At 44.7% G+C, this 17,668-nt stretch overlaps 1 protein-coding gene across 1 annotated transcript; it reads right to left on the reverse strand.

Moving 5' to 3' along the window:
* Positions 1–621: 621 nt before the first annotated feature.
* On the reverse strand, positions 622–14,764 carry LOC120242775 (vomeromodulin-like). Its single transcript, XM_039248702.1, has 14 exons — positions 14,503–14,764; positions 11,445–11,922; positions 11,020–11,121; positions 9,111–9,266; positions 8,121–8,199; positions 7,727–7,784; positions 7,130–7,200; positions 6,526–6,672; positions 5,583–5,705; positions 5,229–5,296; positions 4,914–4,944; positions 3,290–3,350; positions 1,832–1,911; positions 622–645 (listed from the first exon to the last, which is right to left on the reverse strand). The coding sequence occupies exons 1-14, from the start codon at positions 14,762–14,764 to the stop codon at positions 622–624; spliced, it is 1,740 nt and encodes a 579-aa protein (XP_039104633.1).
* Between the last annotated feature and the right edge of the window lie 2,904 nt (positions 14,765–17,668).

Genomic DNA, 17,668 nt, shown 5'->3' on the forward strand with positions numbered 1-17,668 from the left:
CCTGGTCATGGTATTGTCAGGCTCTTACCTGCCCTTTGCCATCTAGCTTTTAGGATTTGGACTGTGCCCCTCTGTTTAGCATGAGATGATGGGGGAAATTGGATTCTATCCCCTTTGTGATTTTCATGTTGGGCCAATGGGCAAAAGAAAGCATTTGGAGTCGGAGAGGGGAGAGCAGAGATACAGGAAGAAAAGTCTTAATTATTGTCAGGATTGTCCCTTAGTGCCCTAGATAAATTAAGCCTGAGTTTTGTTGCCTCCTCATTCATACTATTAATTTTTAGGTCCCTGGTAGGTAGGTCTTTTACTAATTATAAGCCTAAGATGAAATTCCTATTTGTATGAATTGAAGACAAATGAGTCTTTTTTTTTTTTTTTTGCATGAAAACAGGTTAATTATTAAAGAAGTGATTACAAAATGCCAAAAATCCCTGGATTCTTGCTTTTCTTGCACTTGTTAATTCAAGATATTGTTGGTGAGATTCCAAAGAATAGTTGACATGTTCAGAACACTATTCTACTTGGCTCCTTTATTGATAAGGATGTCCTTGGCTCAATATTTCTTAGAGAAGTTTTAGAATGCTTTCATTCTGGAAAATTCTCTGGCATCAAGTGCTGGGTTTAGTTTGCTGCCTGAAGATCGTTCTGTGAGGAGATAAGAGACAACTTAATTATATACTTTTAAGTATATAAGCTCACTGCAGGCCTGGGCTAAGCTACCAGTGCACTCCATCCCCCCCTGCCCATAGCACTTGCTTCATTCAGGGTTGGAGATATGGAACAAGTCCGGTTAGTGAGAGACCCAGAGGTTATTTTCATGTCATTGTTTGAGCTCTTCCAGAAGGAAATGGAAAGTAAAGCTCCTGGAAGGTGGAGACCTCCAGGTACAACCAAAACAGAGCCCACCAGAAATAGTAGAGGCAAGAGATAGATTCTGGTGTCGTCGTCGGTGAATGAGGCCACTTATAATCAGGCCATTACTTATAATTTATTGTTGTTGCATAAACCAGTTCTGGTTGGGCTATCATTTGTAGCTGGAACACAGTTGATATTCATCTAATTCAATCCTTTGACTCAAGACTGAGTTTGGGACACTAAGTGATATGTCCAAGGCCACTCAGAACCATGGAGTGTAAGAGCAGGAGGTGGAAAACCAGCATTGAGGCAAATGCTGATTTACTCCACTCTGTACTCTAATAATTGATTTGGCCACAGATTCAGGGAAATTTGGAGGTTAAGTGAAAACCTGAATATATAACTTCTGAGGTTTGAGCCAAAATAGAAGAATTTGTCTTGGTTAGATTATGTACTTGATAAGCATGTTTATCATGAATGGAATATCTAAGGGTGATGGAGATTTAAACTTCTTTACTGTCATATATGTTTCCTAGTTCCATCCTCATAATTTACCGTTTTCCTGGTGACATTTAAATAAATCCCATTCTTTTACCTGTCTTTTAGGAGGCAAGTTCTGTTTGAAATTTTCTCTGGGTTTAGGATTAGATAGATGGGAAGAAGGGGGAAATTTGAGTGAGGGTGGCAAAGATGTTTCCAAAGAAATGATTGAGGCATATTCAGAAAAGTATTAGAGTCCTCATGGGGACAGTGGATAGATTATTTGATTATACATAACCAAGAGTGTCACAGTGTTAGGACTTGTGACTAAGGTAGGCAATGAATCTGCCTAGGAGAATGGGGAGATTAGTTGGAGCCAGTAAGACAGCCTGGAACAGACTGAGGTTAAGGCCCACTGGCCCCATTCATTCCTGTGAAGATTGAAGTGCAGAGTAGACCTTAGTGCAAAAGGATAATATTGGAATTTCTCTCTTACCGATTTAAGTACTGTAACCTTGACATTGTTTAGAGGAGTTGAGGTTAGTCCTGGTGGAACATTCCATGCACTTGTCAGTTCTAAAATAAAGAAGGAGAGTGGGGCGCCTGGGTGGCTTAGTCGGTTAAGCGTCCGACTTTTGCTTAGGTCATGATCTCGCAGTTCGTGGGTTCGAGCCCCGCGTTGGGCTCTGTGCTGACTGCCAGCTCAGAGCCTGGAGCCTATTTCAGAGTCTGTATCTCCCTCTCTCTCTGACCCTCCCCTGCTCACGCTGTCTCTCTCTCTCTCCTAGAAATAAATAAAAATTAAAAAAATAAAATAAAGAAGGAGAGAAAATGTGATGAGTTGAAAGAAACAATGACCAGGCTGGATTGTTTTAGCCACAGTCAGCCGGTGGGATCTCTGATCAGTGCACAGATCTAGGAGAAATCTCTCCCCTGCCCATTCAATGGACAGATTTCAGACAGTTTCTTAGACTTGTGTGTGTGTAAGGGTGAGCTTACAAAGATCAGAAAAGACCCTAGAACTAACTGGAAACCAAATGGGTATTCTATGCACAGAGAATCAGTATTAAGAGACATCTAGGCATGTCTGCCTTCACTAGCTGAAGAAGAAGACTCTGCTGTTTTGGTGTCATTTGCACTATTTTGAACCCCTCTAGAGTTCACCACAAATATGTACAGATGGCATTTTGTACCATCATCTCTTGATGGTTGTGACATTTATGATCTCAGTCTCGAGTTTCTCAAACTCCAGCATCTGTGTGACTAGGTGATCAGGTCCAGGTTTCCTCCAAGTGGTAAGAGGACCCCTTACCACTGAGCTACATTTCATTAGGACCTGTAGAAGAGGCACTTAGATTTAATTTCCATGTTTTGCCATCTCAAGATTTGAAGTCCCTATCTGAAAACAAAGAAGTGATTTTCAGTCCAGATGGTGATTGGATGATACTGTGCTCAGTGCCATGGGACGTTCTGTAATGTGGTTTCACACCCATGTCCCTTTCTTATGACTCTTCTAAATGTTTACATTATTATTTTTTAAAAAGATATTTTACTTTTTAAAATGTTTATTTCTTTTGAGAGAGTGCATGCAAGTGGGGGGAGGGGCAGAGAAAGAGAGGAGAGAAGAGAGTCCCAAGCAGGCTCTGCATTGTTGGTGTGGAGCTCAATCTCATGAACCATGAGATCATGACATAAGCCAAAATCAAGAGTTGGATGCCCAACCGACTGAGCCACCCAGGTGCCCCTTAATTAATTAATTTTTATTTTTTGAGAGAGAGAGTGTGCAAGTGGGGGAGGAGCTCAGGGGGAGGGAGGGAGAGGATCTTAAGCAGGCTCCACACTCAGCACAGAGCCTGACATGGGGCTTGATCTCGCGACTGTGTGAGATCAAGAGTTGGACACTTAATCAACTGAACTACCTAGGCGCTCCTAAGTGTTTATTAATTTCACATACCATTAAGGGCAGATAAGCATTTCTTCACAACCTGAAGCAATATATCTTGCACCTCAGCCTCCTGGAAGAGATAGGAGGGACATTTTTATCAGTACATCTTGGGTGCCTCTCATGTGTGTTTTTTTCCTAGTGGAAGTAATCTATTACTGGACAAGGCTATGTGGGGAGGTGGATGTTGGTTAATCTCTCAGGCTTCTTCTTTGGGGGTTTTCCAGAGCTCTTCAGTAGGTTTTGATGCCTCAGGTGGCTCCTTGAACAAATGTTTATGGGGTGCTGTTATGTTCTAGACACTGCTGCAGGCTCAGTGATGCAGTTGTATACTTTCAAGACAAAGGCTGAGTTCAGTGTTGGGAAGGACTGATTGTTGCTGAGCCTACCTCCTTTGCATCCCCTCCAAAGGTCTCCCAGATCTGCTTCTCTCTGCTGGCACTCTGCTTACCTTTCCCATCTTCAAAAGGCCTATGATTTCTTGATGCCTACCTTTGTCACGTTCTGTTTCCTCTATCTGGTACACACTTTGGGTCTGTGCTAAACTTCTCCTTCTTCAGGGCTAAGTTCAGGCATCATCTCAGGGAACGTACTGTCTGCTTCCGAGTTAGTGCTCTCTCTACTCTGTCATTTTTATGCTACATTGACAACTTTCTGCATAAATGTCTGTAACCCCTGGCAGATGTGTAGTTACATGAGGTTAGGAATCATGCTTTCTACGTTCCTTCCCCTGCACAGAGTCTGGCATGTTACACAGCTGTCCAGAGGTAAAGATGAGATGAAGGATCACTGGGCTTGTGACACCTCCCAGAGTCTGTCTGTCAACTGACTCCTCGTTATCTTGGGGCTGACATATGAGATGCAGACAATCCCCATAGTCACCCATAGTCATAAGGTTTTTCACTTCTGGGTGCCTGTTGTATGCCTCCACCCAGGGTGTGGCTTCTAGACTCCTTGTGATTTAGCTGATATGTTTATGATTTTCATCTGTCTCTGTTTTCCTACTTAAATTTGAGGGTCACTGTTAGAGTCAGGGATCTTATCACTATTTCATGTTGTATTCTAGGGCTGGAGACATTGTGGTGTTCCCCGAACATTTGTTGAATGAAGGCATGAACATGTACAAGATCAAATATCTTAAAGGAGGATGTGGGTGGCAGACTTCCTGGGAATTTCCTGGAGCCCATTCCCTCACTCTCCCCACTTCCTCATCTCCCAGGCTCTTATCTGGTGATCCATGTGCTCACTCTGAAGGGCTACTGATGGGAACTACTGACGGGAAGGGTGAGACTGGGTATATCTGTGAGCAACTCCCATGAGCCCAGGCAAGATTAGAATCTAGATCACCGTTTCATTCTTCCAGGACTTCTTGTGTATCAGAATCACCCACAACACTAAAAATGCAGGGATTTAGGCCTTCCTTATTTCACTGACTGAATGTGGGACTCTAGTCATGGCTTTGGGAACTAGTTTGAAGCTCTCCAGAGAGGGTTTAGGTTTGGAACATGTAGTCCTACGCCACACTGCATCTGTGACCAAGTGTGATCTTTTCCTTTCCAGAGTCCCTGTGTCACTGAGGATCTGACATTAAAATAATTTCTCACATATAGATATTTTCAAAATTGAATCAGCTTACAGTCTCAGAGGGTGTCACCATGTCTTCAGAGCTGTCAGGAAACAGAAGTATAAGGAAAAATTATTTTCACATAAAAAATATCAACCAGTTCTAGAGTTTAGGTATTAACTCACTTCTCAAGGCCATTTATAAAATGTCAAATACAGAGGAGAAAGTAATTTTAAAGTGAGTAAAACTCCATTTTGACTTCCCTGTAGTTAGGCAGGTATGCCCCAAGCGCCTTTTCCATTATTTTTCTCGTGTGATTTGAATTGGGTTCTTGATATTTATTTTTATACTGACACATGTCAAGAGGACTTTGTAGTTAGACAGTACCTTACAATCTTGAAGTCTGTTATCAGTTTGTCTTTTGAAATCTTGCTGTCATGGGAGATGATTAAGGTCTGCATTAATATAAAACAAATATACATTAAAAATAGTACCTTACGGGGCACCTGGGTGCCTCAGTTGGTTAAGCATCTGACTTCGGCTCAAGTCATAATCTTGCAGTCTGTGAGTTTGGGCCCCACGTCAGGCTCTGTGCTGATAGTCCAGAGCCTGGAGCCTGCTTTGGATCTGTGTCTCCCTCTCTTTGCCCCTCCCCCGCTCATGCTCTGTCCTTTCCATGTAACTTGTGCTCCCATTAGGTCCTTCTCACAGCTCAGTCCTGATTTGTTACTCGATACTTACCCTTTCCACAGTAGCAAAATTCTCACCATCCTTTTCCACAGGAACCCAGAAGGTGACTTGGAGTTGGTTGCCTGACTTGAAGGAGTAGGCTATTTTGGTGATGCTTGCAGCCATGTTATTGGTCTGTTGTAAAGAAGTCATTATTTAGAGAATGGAGAAGAAGGAGGGCTGCAGAACGGTACCTCATGACATACCTGTGTATCATTCAGTTCATTTATTCAGATACTTATTGGCTCTCTAGTATGTGTCGGTCACCTAGGCGTGTACTGGTGCAGTGGTTGTGACCACAGCAGATAGGGTGATTCCAGAGATTTTCCTATATCTCATCTCCTTTCTCAGAAGGACAGTAGGGTATTTAACACATAAAATTTTGCTTTTCTGTTACCCTTTATCCAGCTTAAACCCATTTCTTTCTATGCTCTTGGCAGAGCACTCTGCATTTAATCATTCTGGAGACCTGGTTAAGGAAACCTTGTACATTGCTGAGACAGAGCCTGGCCCATAGAAAGTACTCAGTGATTATTATTTTCTTGTTATTACTGCCTCTATTCCTTCTATCACCTTTGGGGCCTGAAACAAATGAACACCGACTGTTGGTAAGGTACTTCTCTCACTTTGGTTTTCTGTAAAATGGGGACAAGAATTCCTACCTCCTGGGGCCATTGTCAGGATGAAATGACACCTGGCTTTGTACTTGGTATGAAGCAGGAACTCAGAAAACATTTGTCCTCCTTTGCCCCTACTCTCTGCTAGCCTCAGTGTTCACAATATCCATTAATAAGATCATCATTAAGAGAAAAGCTGTATCCCACTACCTTTCCTCATATTTATCTCTGGAAGAATATTCTAGAACCCACTGCATTTTTACCTTTCTCTCAGAGTTTGACAGACTAGGCTTACGCAAATAGGAGAATGGTGCTGGGGCCATGTAGATGAGGCTTACCTTGGTGGAGCTCTGCTTGACACTCAGTGTGATGATAATGTTGAGTAATTTATGGGACAGAGTTAGAGAAATGTTGGCATTTTTAGGATCTGGTGGAAGGGGACTTCCAGGTACAGGGACTATATTTTTGTTAAAGAAGGCTTTAGCCTAGAGAAAGAAAAGCAGAGAAATCCCTGTCATCGTGTGAGACTAACACCAGTTTCTATGTCTTTGGAGGCCTGGCTGAGATGTTGAGGAGCGAAGCAGCCCCCTCTGAGCACTGCAGTGGGCAGGCATGATGACAGGCAGCAGTAGACCTCCTCCTTCCGCCCCCCCCACCCCCCAGCCTCTCTGTTGGGAGTCTGTAGGAAGTGGTGGGGTTTGTGGAGACTGGAGAGTAGAAACCTTTTGTAAAGGAGGAAGCACTGCTCCTGTACAGCTGATTGGCCCTGATGCAGTCCAGCTTAGGGCCACCAGACCTCTGATTGTTGAAGAGAAGCCATAAATCCTCATTTTTGAGATGAATTCCCCCATGCAAGTGTTCTTTAAGTAGCATATATTTCGTGAATTCAGGGATGTCTCCAGCCCTCCTATGGAATCCATCATAAGCACAAAGAACACTTACACAGTACAAGACTGAAAGACCTTGTGCAGAAATCCTGGAACTTTTAATGTTGTACTTGAACAAGCCAGTAGCTGCAGGTGGGAGGAAAGAGAACAAATGAGAGAGAAAAGCTTGCTGCCAAGGCACCAGTTTCATCTACCCTGGGACTTGAGAAGTGTTACCAGTTTCCTGCTTTGGCTGTCTTGGCAGCTGCTGTCCCACTATGTCCTGCCATTCCTGTCTCCCGGATATATTTGAGGACATTGGAGGGAATCTTTGCTTCTCAGCTTCCCTGGCGTGAGTGAGGCCTAGGATCCTCCTTACTCCGATTTCTGCACACATATGCACTTGGCAAACCATTTGGGTGGTGGGGCTGCTGCAGACTTCTAAGGGGCTCTGTGCCCTCCTCTGTCCTGGAGAATGTGCCATAGTGGTTCAGAGAAGCCAGTTAGTTGCCACCCTTTCTGCCCTGAGAGTCCTAAGGAGGGTTTGAGTGCCTTGGAGGCACAAGGTAGTGTAGCTCACAGCTGCCCACTCTCCTGTCTGTCATGTGGTGAGATCCCCAAGGAGCCCTCCATTGACCCATGAGCACCAGGGAGGTCCGGTGTTTGTACTCACAGTTCTTGCATTCGTTGAAATCACTGAAATCAATGTCACACGATGCCGTTCCTTGAAGCTGTGAGATCACCACCAATGAGTTTTGCCAAGGGAGTGCGCAGTCCTGTCCTCATCCCCCTCAGCCCAGATCATCTTCCCCTCCTCCCCGTCCTCTTTCCCTTCTCCCTGTCTATTTGTTGGGCTTTTCTATGGCAGAACTTATCCTCTCACCCTCCCAGCATGAGGCCTTATCCTGTCCTGCTGCTGGGGTCTTTTAGAGCCAGAATGGCTCTAAATTCGGGACTCCCGAAGGCCCGCCGTCTCTTCTTGAGTCTCTCTCAGCATCAGGACCAAATCACTTTTCCCCAGTGACCTAGACCTCTGAGGTGGTGATCTCCTCTTTCCAAACACTTACATTTTCTTTCATAGCTACTGTCAACACTTCAGAAACGATTTGGTCCAAAGGCAGAGGCACTGGCAAAGTACTTGTGACCCTGGGAAAGATAGGTGGAAAACTATGTGATTGTTGCATTTCTGGGTTTTGCCCACACATTGGAGAAAACCCATCTATTCATGAAACAGCTGCATGATGTCCTGCTTCTTAATTTGTACAAACACCTGAGCCCTTTTGTCTACAGTTTCAGTCATTGAGGAAGATACTACAAGGATCTCTGGGAAAATTACCAATGCCTGACATCTGACCCAGCAACCCCACGTAGAGGGATTTATCCTTCAGAATCTCATTCATGTTAGTGAATAGACCTGTCTGACACCTTACTAGTTGGAGTTGGTTACAAAAGTTAATAGTTGAAAAACACAAGTATTCCTTGTTAAGGGACTGTTAAATTACAGTGCATCTTCATAATGAAATACAAGGCCATAAAAAAAAAATGAAGCTATTTATATATTGATGCAGCAGATTCCAAGCTATTTTTTTTTAAAGTGAAGCAATCAGAGTCCAAAATGATATATATGGTGTTTACCCCTTTCTGTGTGTGTATACATACACACAACTGTACATAGGATATAGTATCTCTGAAAGCCAATGGAAGAGACTAGGTCCTTTTGTTGCTTCCAGGGAGAAGTATTAGCCAGCTGATATACATGGGTGGGAGGAAGACTTTTCACTGTATGGCTTTTTGTATCTTTCGAATTTTGATCTAGGTGAATGTATTGCTTAACCAAAAAGAACAAAATACAAATAATATGCTTAGCAGAATGCAGGCTGAGTGAGAGAAGGTTGTTTTCAAACATAGTGGGTATCCCCAAACAGAGACTGCTCACTGGGACTCCAATAGCTGATCATTCAATTCATTGGGTGGCCAAACTCTTCTCTAAGGGTGGTATCAATGGGGACATTCTGGCATGTATTGATATAGAAAATGAGAAAAATGGTCTCACATACGTTTCCACTAGCTGAAGGGTCACTTTCTTGAACTTGATGTCCTTGTCCTGGACTTGGAGGTTGACGCATTGGGTATTGTTCGTGGAAATGCCAATTTTCAGAGTTATATCGCTGTGTACTTGATATCCCAGTAGGCTGACTACAGGTCCTGCTAGTCTGTGGAGAGCAATATGTAGGTGAGACCAGGCCTGGCACCAGGATAGCACTCAGGCCAAGCAGTGGGCATTTTGGGACTCAGCCTCATGTGTTTGTCTAGACTGTTTGAGAAAGGGAAAGTTTGGTGCTTTCCAGTGAGCATGCCTCAAAGTTGGCCTTCCTCTTCTATACAGGATTCAGAGCCTGGCTCATGGAAGGCATTCAGACATTGATAACATCACTCTCCTCACCAGCCTTTAAGAACTTTTCTTTTGGGGCACCTGGGTGGCTTAGTCATTTAAGCATCTGACTTTGGCTCAGGTCATGATTTCGCAGTTCATGGGTTCGAGGCCCTCATCGGACTCTGTGCTGACAGCTCAGAGCTTGGAGCGTACTTTGAATTTTGTGTCTCCCTCTCTTTCTGTCTCTCCCCCAGTCACTCCCTGTCTCTCTCTCTCTCAAAAATAAACATTAAAAAAAAAAAAGAAGTCTTCTTTTGTTGGTGGCACCAGGCCAACTTGTAATGAGATGCTTGTTACAAGTTCACTTTTGTGCCCACCATCCCCAGCTGTGAGTTGTGTGGGTTACAGCATAAGAAAAACCAACCATTTACTAGAGCCAGGTATCATTAAAGTCAGATGTTCTCGGGAAGACAAATGGCCCTTCATGGTATTGCTAACTGTAGTGGTCACCAGCATGGGCTCTGGAGGCAGAATGCCTGGGTTTGAGCCCTGTCAGCTGTGTGTAACTGGTTTCAGTAGTCTTTTTTTTTTTTTTTTAATTTTTAAAAAATATTTTATTTATTTCTAGGAGAGAGAGAGAGAGACAGCGTGAGCAGGGGAGGGTCAGAGAGAGAGGGAGTCACAGACTCTGAAACAGGCTCCAGGCTCTGAGCTGGCAGTCAGCACAGAGCCCGACGCGGGGCTCGAACCCACAAACTGCGAGATCATGACCCAAGCGAAAGTCGGTCGCTTAACCGACTAAGCCACCCAGGCACCCCTGGTTTCAGTAGTCTAAACTGGTTTCCTAGTCTAGAAATATGACTGCTTTTCTGATGAGGTTGTCAAAAGGGTTCAGTGAGTTTGGAGTGCCTCAGTTAAGTGCTTGGCTGGAGCTTGCTCAGTGAGAGGTTTTAGTGCCATGTGTGTGATAGTCCAAGAAGCCGCCTTCTCCCCAATATGGATTGCCTGTCCTCATGTATTCCTATGTGCCTCGGACCTACACTGATAACCTGTCCTCCCCCACCTGTTAATGATCACTGAGGAAGGGGAATGCCGTTACTCCTTCTGTGCCCAGCACAACATCTGGTATAGAGTTGTGTGTTAATTACCCATTAGGTGGATGACTGATGCATCTACTTTAATCATCTCTGCATCTCTCCCCCCCTCCAAATGCCTGAGACAGTGTTTGAAGAGTGGGCTGATTCTTCTTGGAGGGTGCAGATTATTTGGAGCCTGCATTTCCCGTAATACCAGTATACATGTCATTCTCTGTGGTTTTTCTCCTCATTGCCCTTGTATAAAATTGTGCAGATTTCACATGGAAATCTGGATTTCTGGCTGTGCTTACCCTATTTGAGGATGGGGCTCCATGGGGTCATTCTCCTGCATTGGTCCTTTGGGACAGAGGAGATAGACAGCTGTGCCTGGTGCCCAGTTTGCCCCACCCTCAATCATCCAACCTTATTCTGTGTTGCTTCTGCCTGGCCCTTGGACCCTGGATCTTAAGACCCCCACTATGCTGTCCCTGCTGACTGATTTGGAAACAGACTCACCCTTTTCCACCTATGAAGGCGGTAGTTGTGGTAGATACGAGGATCCCATCACCTGTCATGGTTGATGTCATGCTCTCCACAGTCACTTCTTGAACATTTAATCTGCAAAGTGACAGCATCATGGGCTAGTTCTGGCTCCACAAATCAGGTTGGGCAGCAGAAGTACCCTTGAAGCAGCCATTTAACAACTTACCAACCCATTCATTCCCAAGACTCCCTAGCTCCCTTACCCACCCTGCTCTATAAGCTGAAGAAATCTTGATCATATTTCCCTCTGAAAGGGCACCCTTTCAGCACAGAACTAGAATATTGCTTCATGAAAATGTGATTGTCCCTTTCTATGAGATTGTTGGAGGTTGAACTTCAGTGTCCCCAAACAGCAGCTCTCTTCTTGTGCCAGACCGTAGGATCAAGTAATCACTTACCCCAACAAGAGTTCTTCTATGTTAACATTATCCAGCAGGCCTGTGACTGCATCACCAATGCCTCCTGGCACTACACTGTTCAGCATGCCCTCGGTGGATTCTGTGAGCTTGCCAGCTTGGCTAACCACGTCATTCAGGGGTAGGGGGAGATTTGGGAGATCAAGGGCCAATCCCTTTACAGGATTCTTCTCTGCGCCAATGGGTAGTAGGCTGCCCAGAGTCTTTTGGATATTGAGGGCATCAGTGGCTTTTGAGACCGATGGCAGTGGGAGCTTTGGGGACTGGCCACCACTTTCCTTGTTCAGGATACCACCAAGAAGTTCACCTCCAGGTAGGCTGAGGGATGAAGTGAGGTCTACCATAGACAGTAGGTTGGAGTTAGACAATGTGGATATCACTGTCCCAAGCACACCAGCTAGATTTATCTCCTCACACATCAGCATCTTCTTGATCTGTGCGGGCAGCGTGGCATTTAGATCTGCAAAGGGTCAAGAGACATGATCTTGCTGTTGGCTGTCCAAATGATTCAGCCAGAGGAACCTTCTCAGCTGGAGAGCCAGCACCTCTGAATTGTGAGGCCCTTAGCTACTATATATCATGCCTTCTGGATATATCACTCCCTGCCACTGCCCACTACAGGACAGCCTGGTGATGCAGAGATAACCTGTTCCCTGTTACAAGAGTTAACATTTATTAACCGCTTACCTGAGGCCAACCTAGTGTTGAGTACGTTACTTTAAAGTGGTTTGACATGGAATGAAAGAACTTAGTTTAGCTCTTGAGCCCAGTAGCCCTGAGTCTAGTCCAGTAGCCCTGAGTCTAGACTTTGTTCCTTGAAGTCGAGGTGGCCTGGGGCAGAGTATTCTCTTTCCTGAGCCCCAGTCTCTGCACCTGTCTAGGAATGCATGATAGAACCTGCAGCATGGGTCAGTGGGCACAGGACAAATGTTGAGCTGGTTTTAAGTACTGAGTAGGGTTGAGGTGGCTAGCGAAGAGGTGGTGGAGCTGACAGATCTGACTCCTCTATTCTCCATCTGTGTGACTCTATGTGAGTCTCTTCTCTAGGCCTCATTTTCCCCTTGTGGGTCATTGGGAGGTCTTGCCACCTTTGACATGCTGCCCATACTAAGAGAACTCCTGCATCAGCACAGATCCTCCAGCATTTTTATCATCAGGGTGGAGGAGGTGCTCACCATGTCTTTGCCTCCACCCTTTAGACAAGCAGGGCAGGGAGAAGTGGGATCCCAGAAGATGGTGGGGAAGGAAAGAGGGTCAAGAGCCCACTTGGAAAACTGTGAAGTCACAGGGGTCCTGTCCTATCATACTGCTCTCAGTGGCCTGAGGAAAGAACTCAGAAGAGAAGCTATTACATCTGGATGGTGGTCAACCTGCCTACCTCAGCAAAGATCTTAATTGGACTAAAGGACAACATTCCTATCCCAGAAAGAGTAGCAGAAGGAAGCCCACCAGTACCAGCCCTGCTGAGCTGGTGGACTTTAGTTTTTGGAGCCTTGCTGCCGCTTCGCATGCTTGGGGTCCTACACTCTGGAGAGACTTTGTCTGTGTAGAGTGATGTGGGTACACCCCCATCATGGGTTTATGCTCTAGGGAATCTCTTGCACACGAACATCAAGAGACCCATACAAGGGTGTTCAGGTCAGTATTGTTGGAGCAGCACAGAATGAGACAGAACAGAAATCGAATAGATGCATAAATTGTGCAGGATTCATTCAGTAAAATACCATGGTGAAAACGAATGGAAAGTCTTTCTCATTACAACATGGATCAGTTAACTCAGAAACAAGATTGAGAGGCAGTGCCTCAATTTTTTGGGAAAACTTTATAACATGTAGTGCGGTAAGGAATAGCTGCCTGTCACAACATATAGAGAAATGGCAAGGGAAGAATAATCAGACCCAAGGTCTCTTCCGGGGTGGGGGAGGAAATAGGGGGAGAGGGAGGCACCCCTGCAGGAGCCCTGGGGCCCTCAGCCCTATGGCTGGACTTTATTCCTTAATTTCAGGTGTGGGTGCAAGAGTATTTGCTGTGTATATGTATTTTTTTTTGTATGTCTGACAAAATTAACAACCACCACCACCAAATCACTGTTTGTTGGATATACAACTATTATTATTATTATTTACCACTGTCTGAGCTGTTCTGTGTATTTCAAATGCCTTGTCATAAGGCAAGATGGTGGGCAGAGTGGAGGGAATGTTTCTAAAGACGCAAAGCAGTGGATGTGTGAGCTGTGGGTCTGGGCACTGTGGTCTAGACATGGTAGGGACCAATTCCCCCTCTGCCACCTCGTCCTGTCACTGTGGAGGGCTGGCTGCAGAAGGCTGTTGCAGGGGGCTTTGTGGACTTTCCTAATGGCCTTCATTTGCTATGAGTCCTACTCCCTTCTTGGTCCCCAAGGAGAGTTTTCTTTGCCAAGCCTTGTAATTCCTGATCTCCTCTGCTCTCTGGCCCTGAGAGACTGCCAGAGGACAGAATTCCACATCTCTTTGAAGAGGAGGCTGAGACTCAAGAACGGTGTGAGAGGGAGTTTGGAGAGAGCAAATCTGGTCAGGGGGTTTGGTAGTGGACTTGGACTTCCCATTTCTTGGCTCCTTGTCAACCAGGTTGATGCTCTAAGCACCTGTGGGTGTTTGGGATGAGCTGTGGGGCCCAGCATTGGGAAGCCGTGAGGGGTCCTGGCAGTGTACAGGTGATAAGGGTCACATAAAAGGCAGGTAGCCAGACATTTGGCTGGATCCAAGAGCTCCCTTCTCCAGGGTTGCTTTGACCAGTCCTTCCCCATGTTTGGACTACAGACACGTAGCTTCACATCATCTTGGAGCTTATTAGAAAACCAGGTTTTCAGGCCCACTGCAATACTGCTGTATCACAATGTGTGGGAGTGGAGCCCAGGCAGCTGGTTTGTTAACAAGCTCCCAAGGTGATTGTGATGCCTTCTCCTGATTGAAGGTGTGATTAGCTTTTGGCCTTGGCAATGAGAAGTGTGTGTGAGGAGGTGGAAAGTCAAAGGTGAGCAGGTGAACCAATTTTTACTTACATTCCTCGAGTTTGCTGCTAGACATGAAGTACCTGGCCACTGGTAGACACCTGCCTCCTGGGGTCCTGCTTGGAAGTTTCGTAGATGGAGAGCCTTTTGGGGCACCTCTGAGCAGTGGTCCAAGTGGCGGAGTGAGAGGAACTGTTTTGGTGACCTCAAGAGGTAATTGAGGGAGATTTCCCTCTAGTAAAGATGGAGGCAGCACGTTAAGTGCTCTTGCCTGGACGGTCAGTGTGATGACGAGGGCCCAGAGGGTCAGCATCTTGGCGACTGATATCTGCAAAAGCAAGTTCTTTTAGAGACCATGCTCCCAGTGGACCATAGGGGTGCCAGTATGTTTGTATTGGACATGCACCTACAAGAGTTCTCGCTCTTGTGGAAAGGTGCCACTCACATTGTTGATATTCTAGTCTGTATATTGTATTCATCACACAATGTTCTATCATATGGCAAAGTCTTGTTTTTTTCCCACATGTTTTTCAACTTTGCATAAAGATGTTCACAGGCTAGTGGCAGTCTTTGAGTACAGGTCAAGTCCTGCCAACAGCCTTACCTCTGTGGTCCACATCCTCCTGCCAGGCTTCCTTTCTCAAATACCCTTGGAGACATCTCAGTTACCAGCTGGGGAATTCAAGAATTTTGAATGATCCAGCTACAAAAGTTGTTGCTCCAATGGTGGCCAAGGTGTCTCCCAGCTTTTGGTCTGCTAATATAGAGCACTGTTCTTGTTCGTATGAGCTTTCCATATGCCAACCCCTTTGCGGAGAGTAAGTGGACATTAGCTGCTCTAAATTCTCTACACAACCCTGAGAAGGAGGGTATATCCTTATTTTATAGATGGTAAAACTTGTGGTACAGAGTAGCCAATATGCTTACCTGTGCCCTCTGGCCAGTTTCCAGCTGGTCGTTTTGCCCAATCAGAATGAAATCACCCCACTGAATCAGACCCATGCTTGGCACCCTCCACCCATTTGGTCACTGGGCTGTCCTGGCATTTCAGCTCAGTTCATTTCATAAAGAGGCCAGAGCCATCTTTATGTCAGTATGGCCATCTTTATGTCAGTGTGACCATCTCATGCCCTCTCTTGTCTTTTTAAAGCCTGTTTCCATGTTCTGGGAGAGCATTAGCATGGTCCTTTGGTGGCATTGGACCATCCTCATTATTGTGTTGGTGGCTGGCACACAGGAGGCTCCTCTCTGTGTGGATTGATGATCAAGTTAGCTCATTTCCCACTTTCTGTAGCCTCTTCTATTGCAGGGCACTGGTGGTCCTCCTGACCATGGAGCATGTGGCTTTTTTTCTTGGCCAGGGTTGAGAAGCCAGAACTGTTATGTAAACTTGTAAGTCCTGACTTTACCTCTCTTTGTTGAGATGTATCCATACATATCTGCTTATAGAGTACTGGTCAGTGTGCTAAGCACTTCGTCCACAGTATCTTCTATAATTTTCACAGCAAATCTAGATATGATGATTTTATTACCCTATTTCCAGCTGAGGAGACATAGCCTCAGCAAGAAGGTAGAGAGCTAGGTCCACCCAGGAAGAAAACCCCTGTTTGACTCTGAGCTCAGTTGTGTAACTCAGTGGTAATTGCTTCCCTTCTCTGGCCATCAGATTCCTCCCTTACAATGATTCTCTCAGGTCTTTCTCTCTCTAATTTTTAAGGTAATATAGAGGTTTGTATCTTGGGGTATTTTCTCTCAGTAAAGCTAGTAGACTCTGGAGTTCCTCTCTGCATCTCTTACCCAATCAAGTTTTGTAAAATCAGACTCAATCACCCTCTGCTCTTGCCATACATAGGCATTGTCCAAATCAGGTTGCCTGCCATTTATCAAGACTGAGAAGAATTGGGCGCCTGGGTGGCTCAGTCAGTTAAGTGTCTGACTCTTGATTTTGGCTCAGGTCATGATCTCACAGTTTGTGAGATCGAGCTCTGCATTGGGGTCTGTGCTGACAGTGTGGAGCCTGGCTTGGGATTCTCTCTCTCCCTCTTTCTCTGCCCCTCCCCTGCTTGCACTCTCTCCCCCTCTCTCAAAATACATAAATAAACTTAAAAAAAGACTTAAAAATAAACTTAAAAAAGACATTCATTATTGATGAAATGTTGGGAAAGACATAATGGGAAGCCAGTGACATCTTTCATATGAAGCAAGTTAGGCTCTAGGAGAAAACTCATCACATTTTCATTACTTTTCTCATTTTACCCTTACCTGTGAGAAATTAGAATTTAGTGAGAAGGTGACTCACATTAAGTGTCCTGTGAGGGAAAAAAATAATAAAATTCTCTGCCTGTTATTGAATCTGTGGCAGAATTGTTAGATATTGTCTTGAATGGATCATTAAAAAATCTCAGGAAAGATCCCCCATTAAAAAAATTAATTAGTTTAAAAATTCATATCCAACTTAGTTAGCATGTAGTGCAACAGTGATTTCAGGAGTAGATTCCTTAATACCCCTTACCCATTTAGCCCATGCCCCCTCCCACAACCCCCCTCCAGCAACCCTCTGTTCTCTGTATTTAAGAGTCTCTTATGTTTTGTTCCCCTCCCTGTTTTTATATTATTTTTGCTTCCCTTCTCTTATGTTCATCTGTTTTGTTTCTTAAATTCTTCATATGAGTGAAATCATATGACATTTGTCTTTCTCTGACTGACTAATTTTGCTTAGCATAATACCCTTTAGTTCATCCACATGGTTGCAAATGGCAAGATTTCATTCTTTTTGATTGCCAGGTAATACTCCATTGTGTGTATATACCACATCTTTTTTATCCATTCATCTGGCGATGAACATTTAAGATCCCCTACTTTTTAAAAGAAGATTTTATTTTTAAGTAATTTCTATACCCAATGTGGGGCTTAAACCTACAACCCCAAAATCAAGAGTCACACACTGTACCAACTGAGCCAGCCAGGTACCCCCAAAAGATCCCCCATTTTTAAAAGCAGTTATGAGGAAATGGTTAACACCTATCACGCTAGGTACAGTGCTGTGCATTTCAGTAGGGAGGGGCATTTCAGTAGGCACGGGCATTGCTAAAGAAATGCTAAATGCAAAATTGTAAGTAGTTCTTTCTTGAACTGTCCTATGCTTGTTTCTGGCTCAGAGTTTTGACCTTCTCTTTTATGAAGTTTTAAAAACTATTTTGAGAGAGAGAGTGAGAGC

The sequence above is a fragment of the Hyaena hyaena genome, unplaced genomic scaffold (genome assembly GCF_003009895.1).
Source record: "Hyaena hyaena isolate Hyena2069 unplaced genomic scaffold, ASM300989v1 scaffold_315, whole genome shotgun sequence".
Lineage (NCBI taxonomy): Eukaryota > Metazoa > Chordata > Mammalia > Carnivora > Hyaenidae > Hyaena > Hyaena hyaena.

What these genes read in the sequence shown, in the direction of transcription:
- LOC120242775 (XM_039248702.1), bottom strand. Translation starts at nt 14,764, where the DNA reads ATGCTGACCCTCTGGGCCCTCGTCATCACACTGACCGTCCAGGCAAGA. An exon ending in ATTTTGCTACTGTGGAAAGG is followed by an intron (nt 5,297 to 5,582) that starts GTAAGTATCGAG and finishes ATATTAATGCAG; the next exon opens with ACCTTAATCATCTCCCATGA. An exon ending in AGGTTACAGTACTTAAATCG is followed by an intron (nt 646 to 1,831) that starts GTAAGAGAGAAA and finishes ATCTCCTCACAG; the next exon opens with AACGATCTTCAGGCAGCAAA.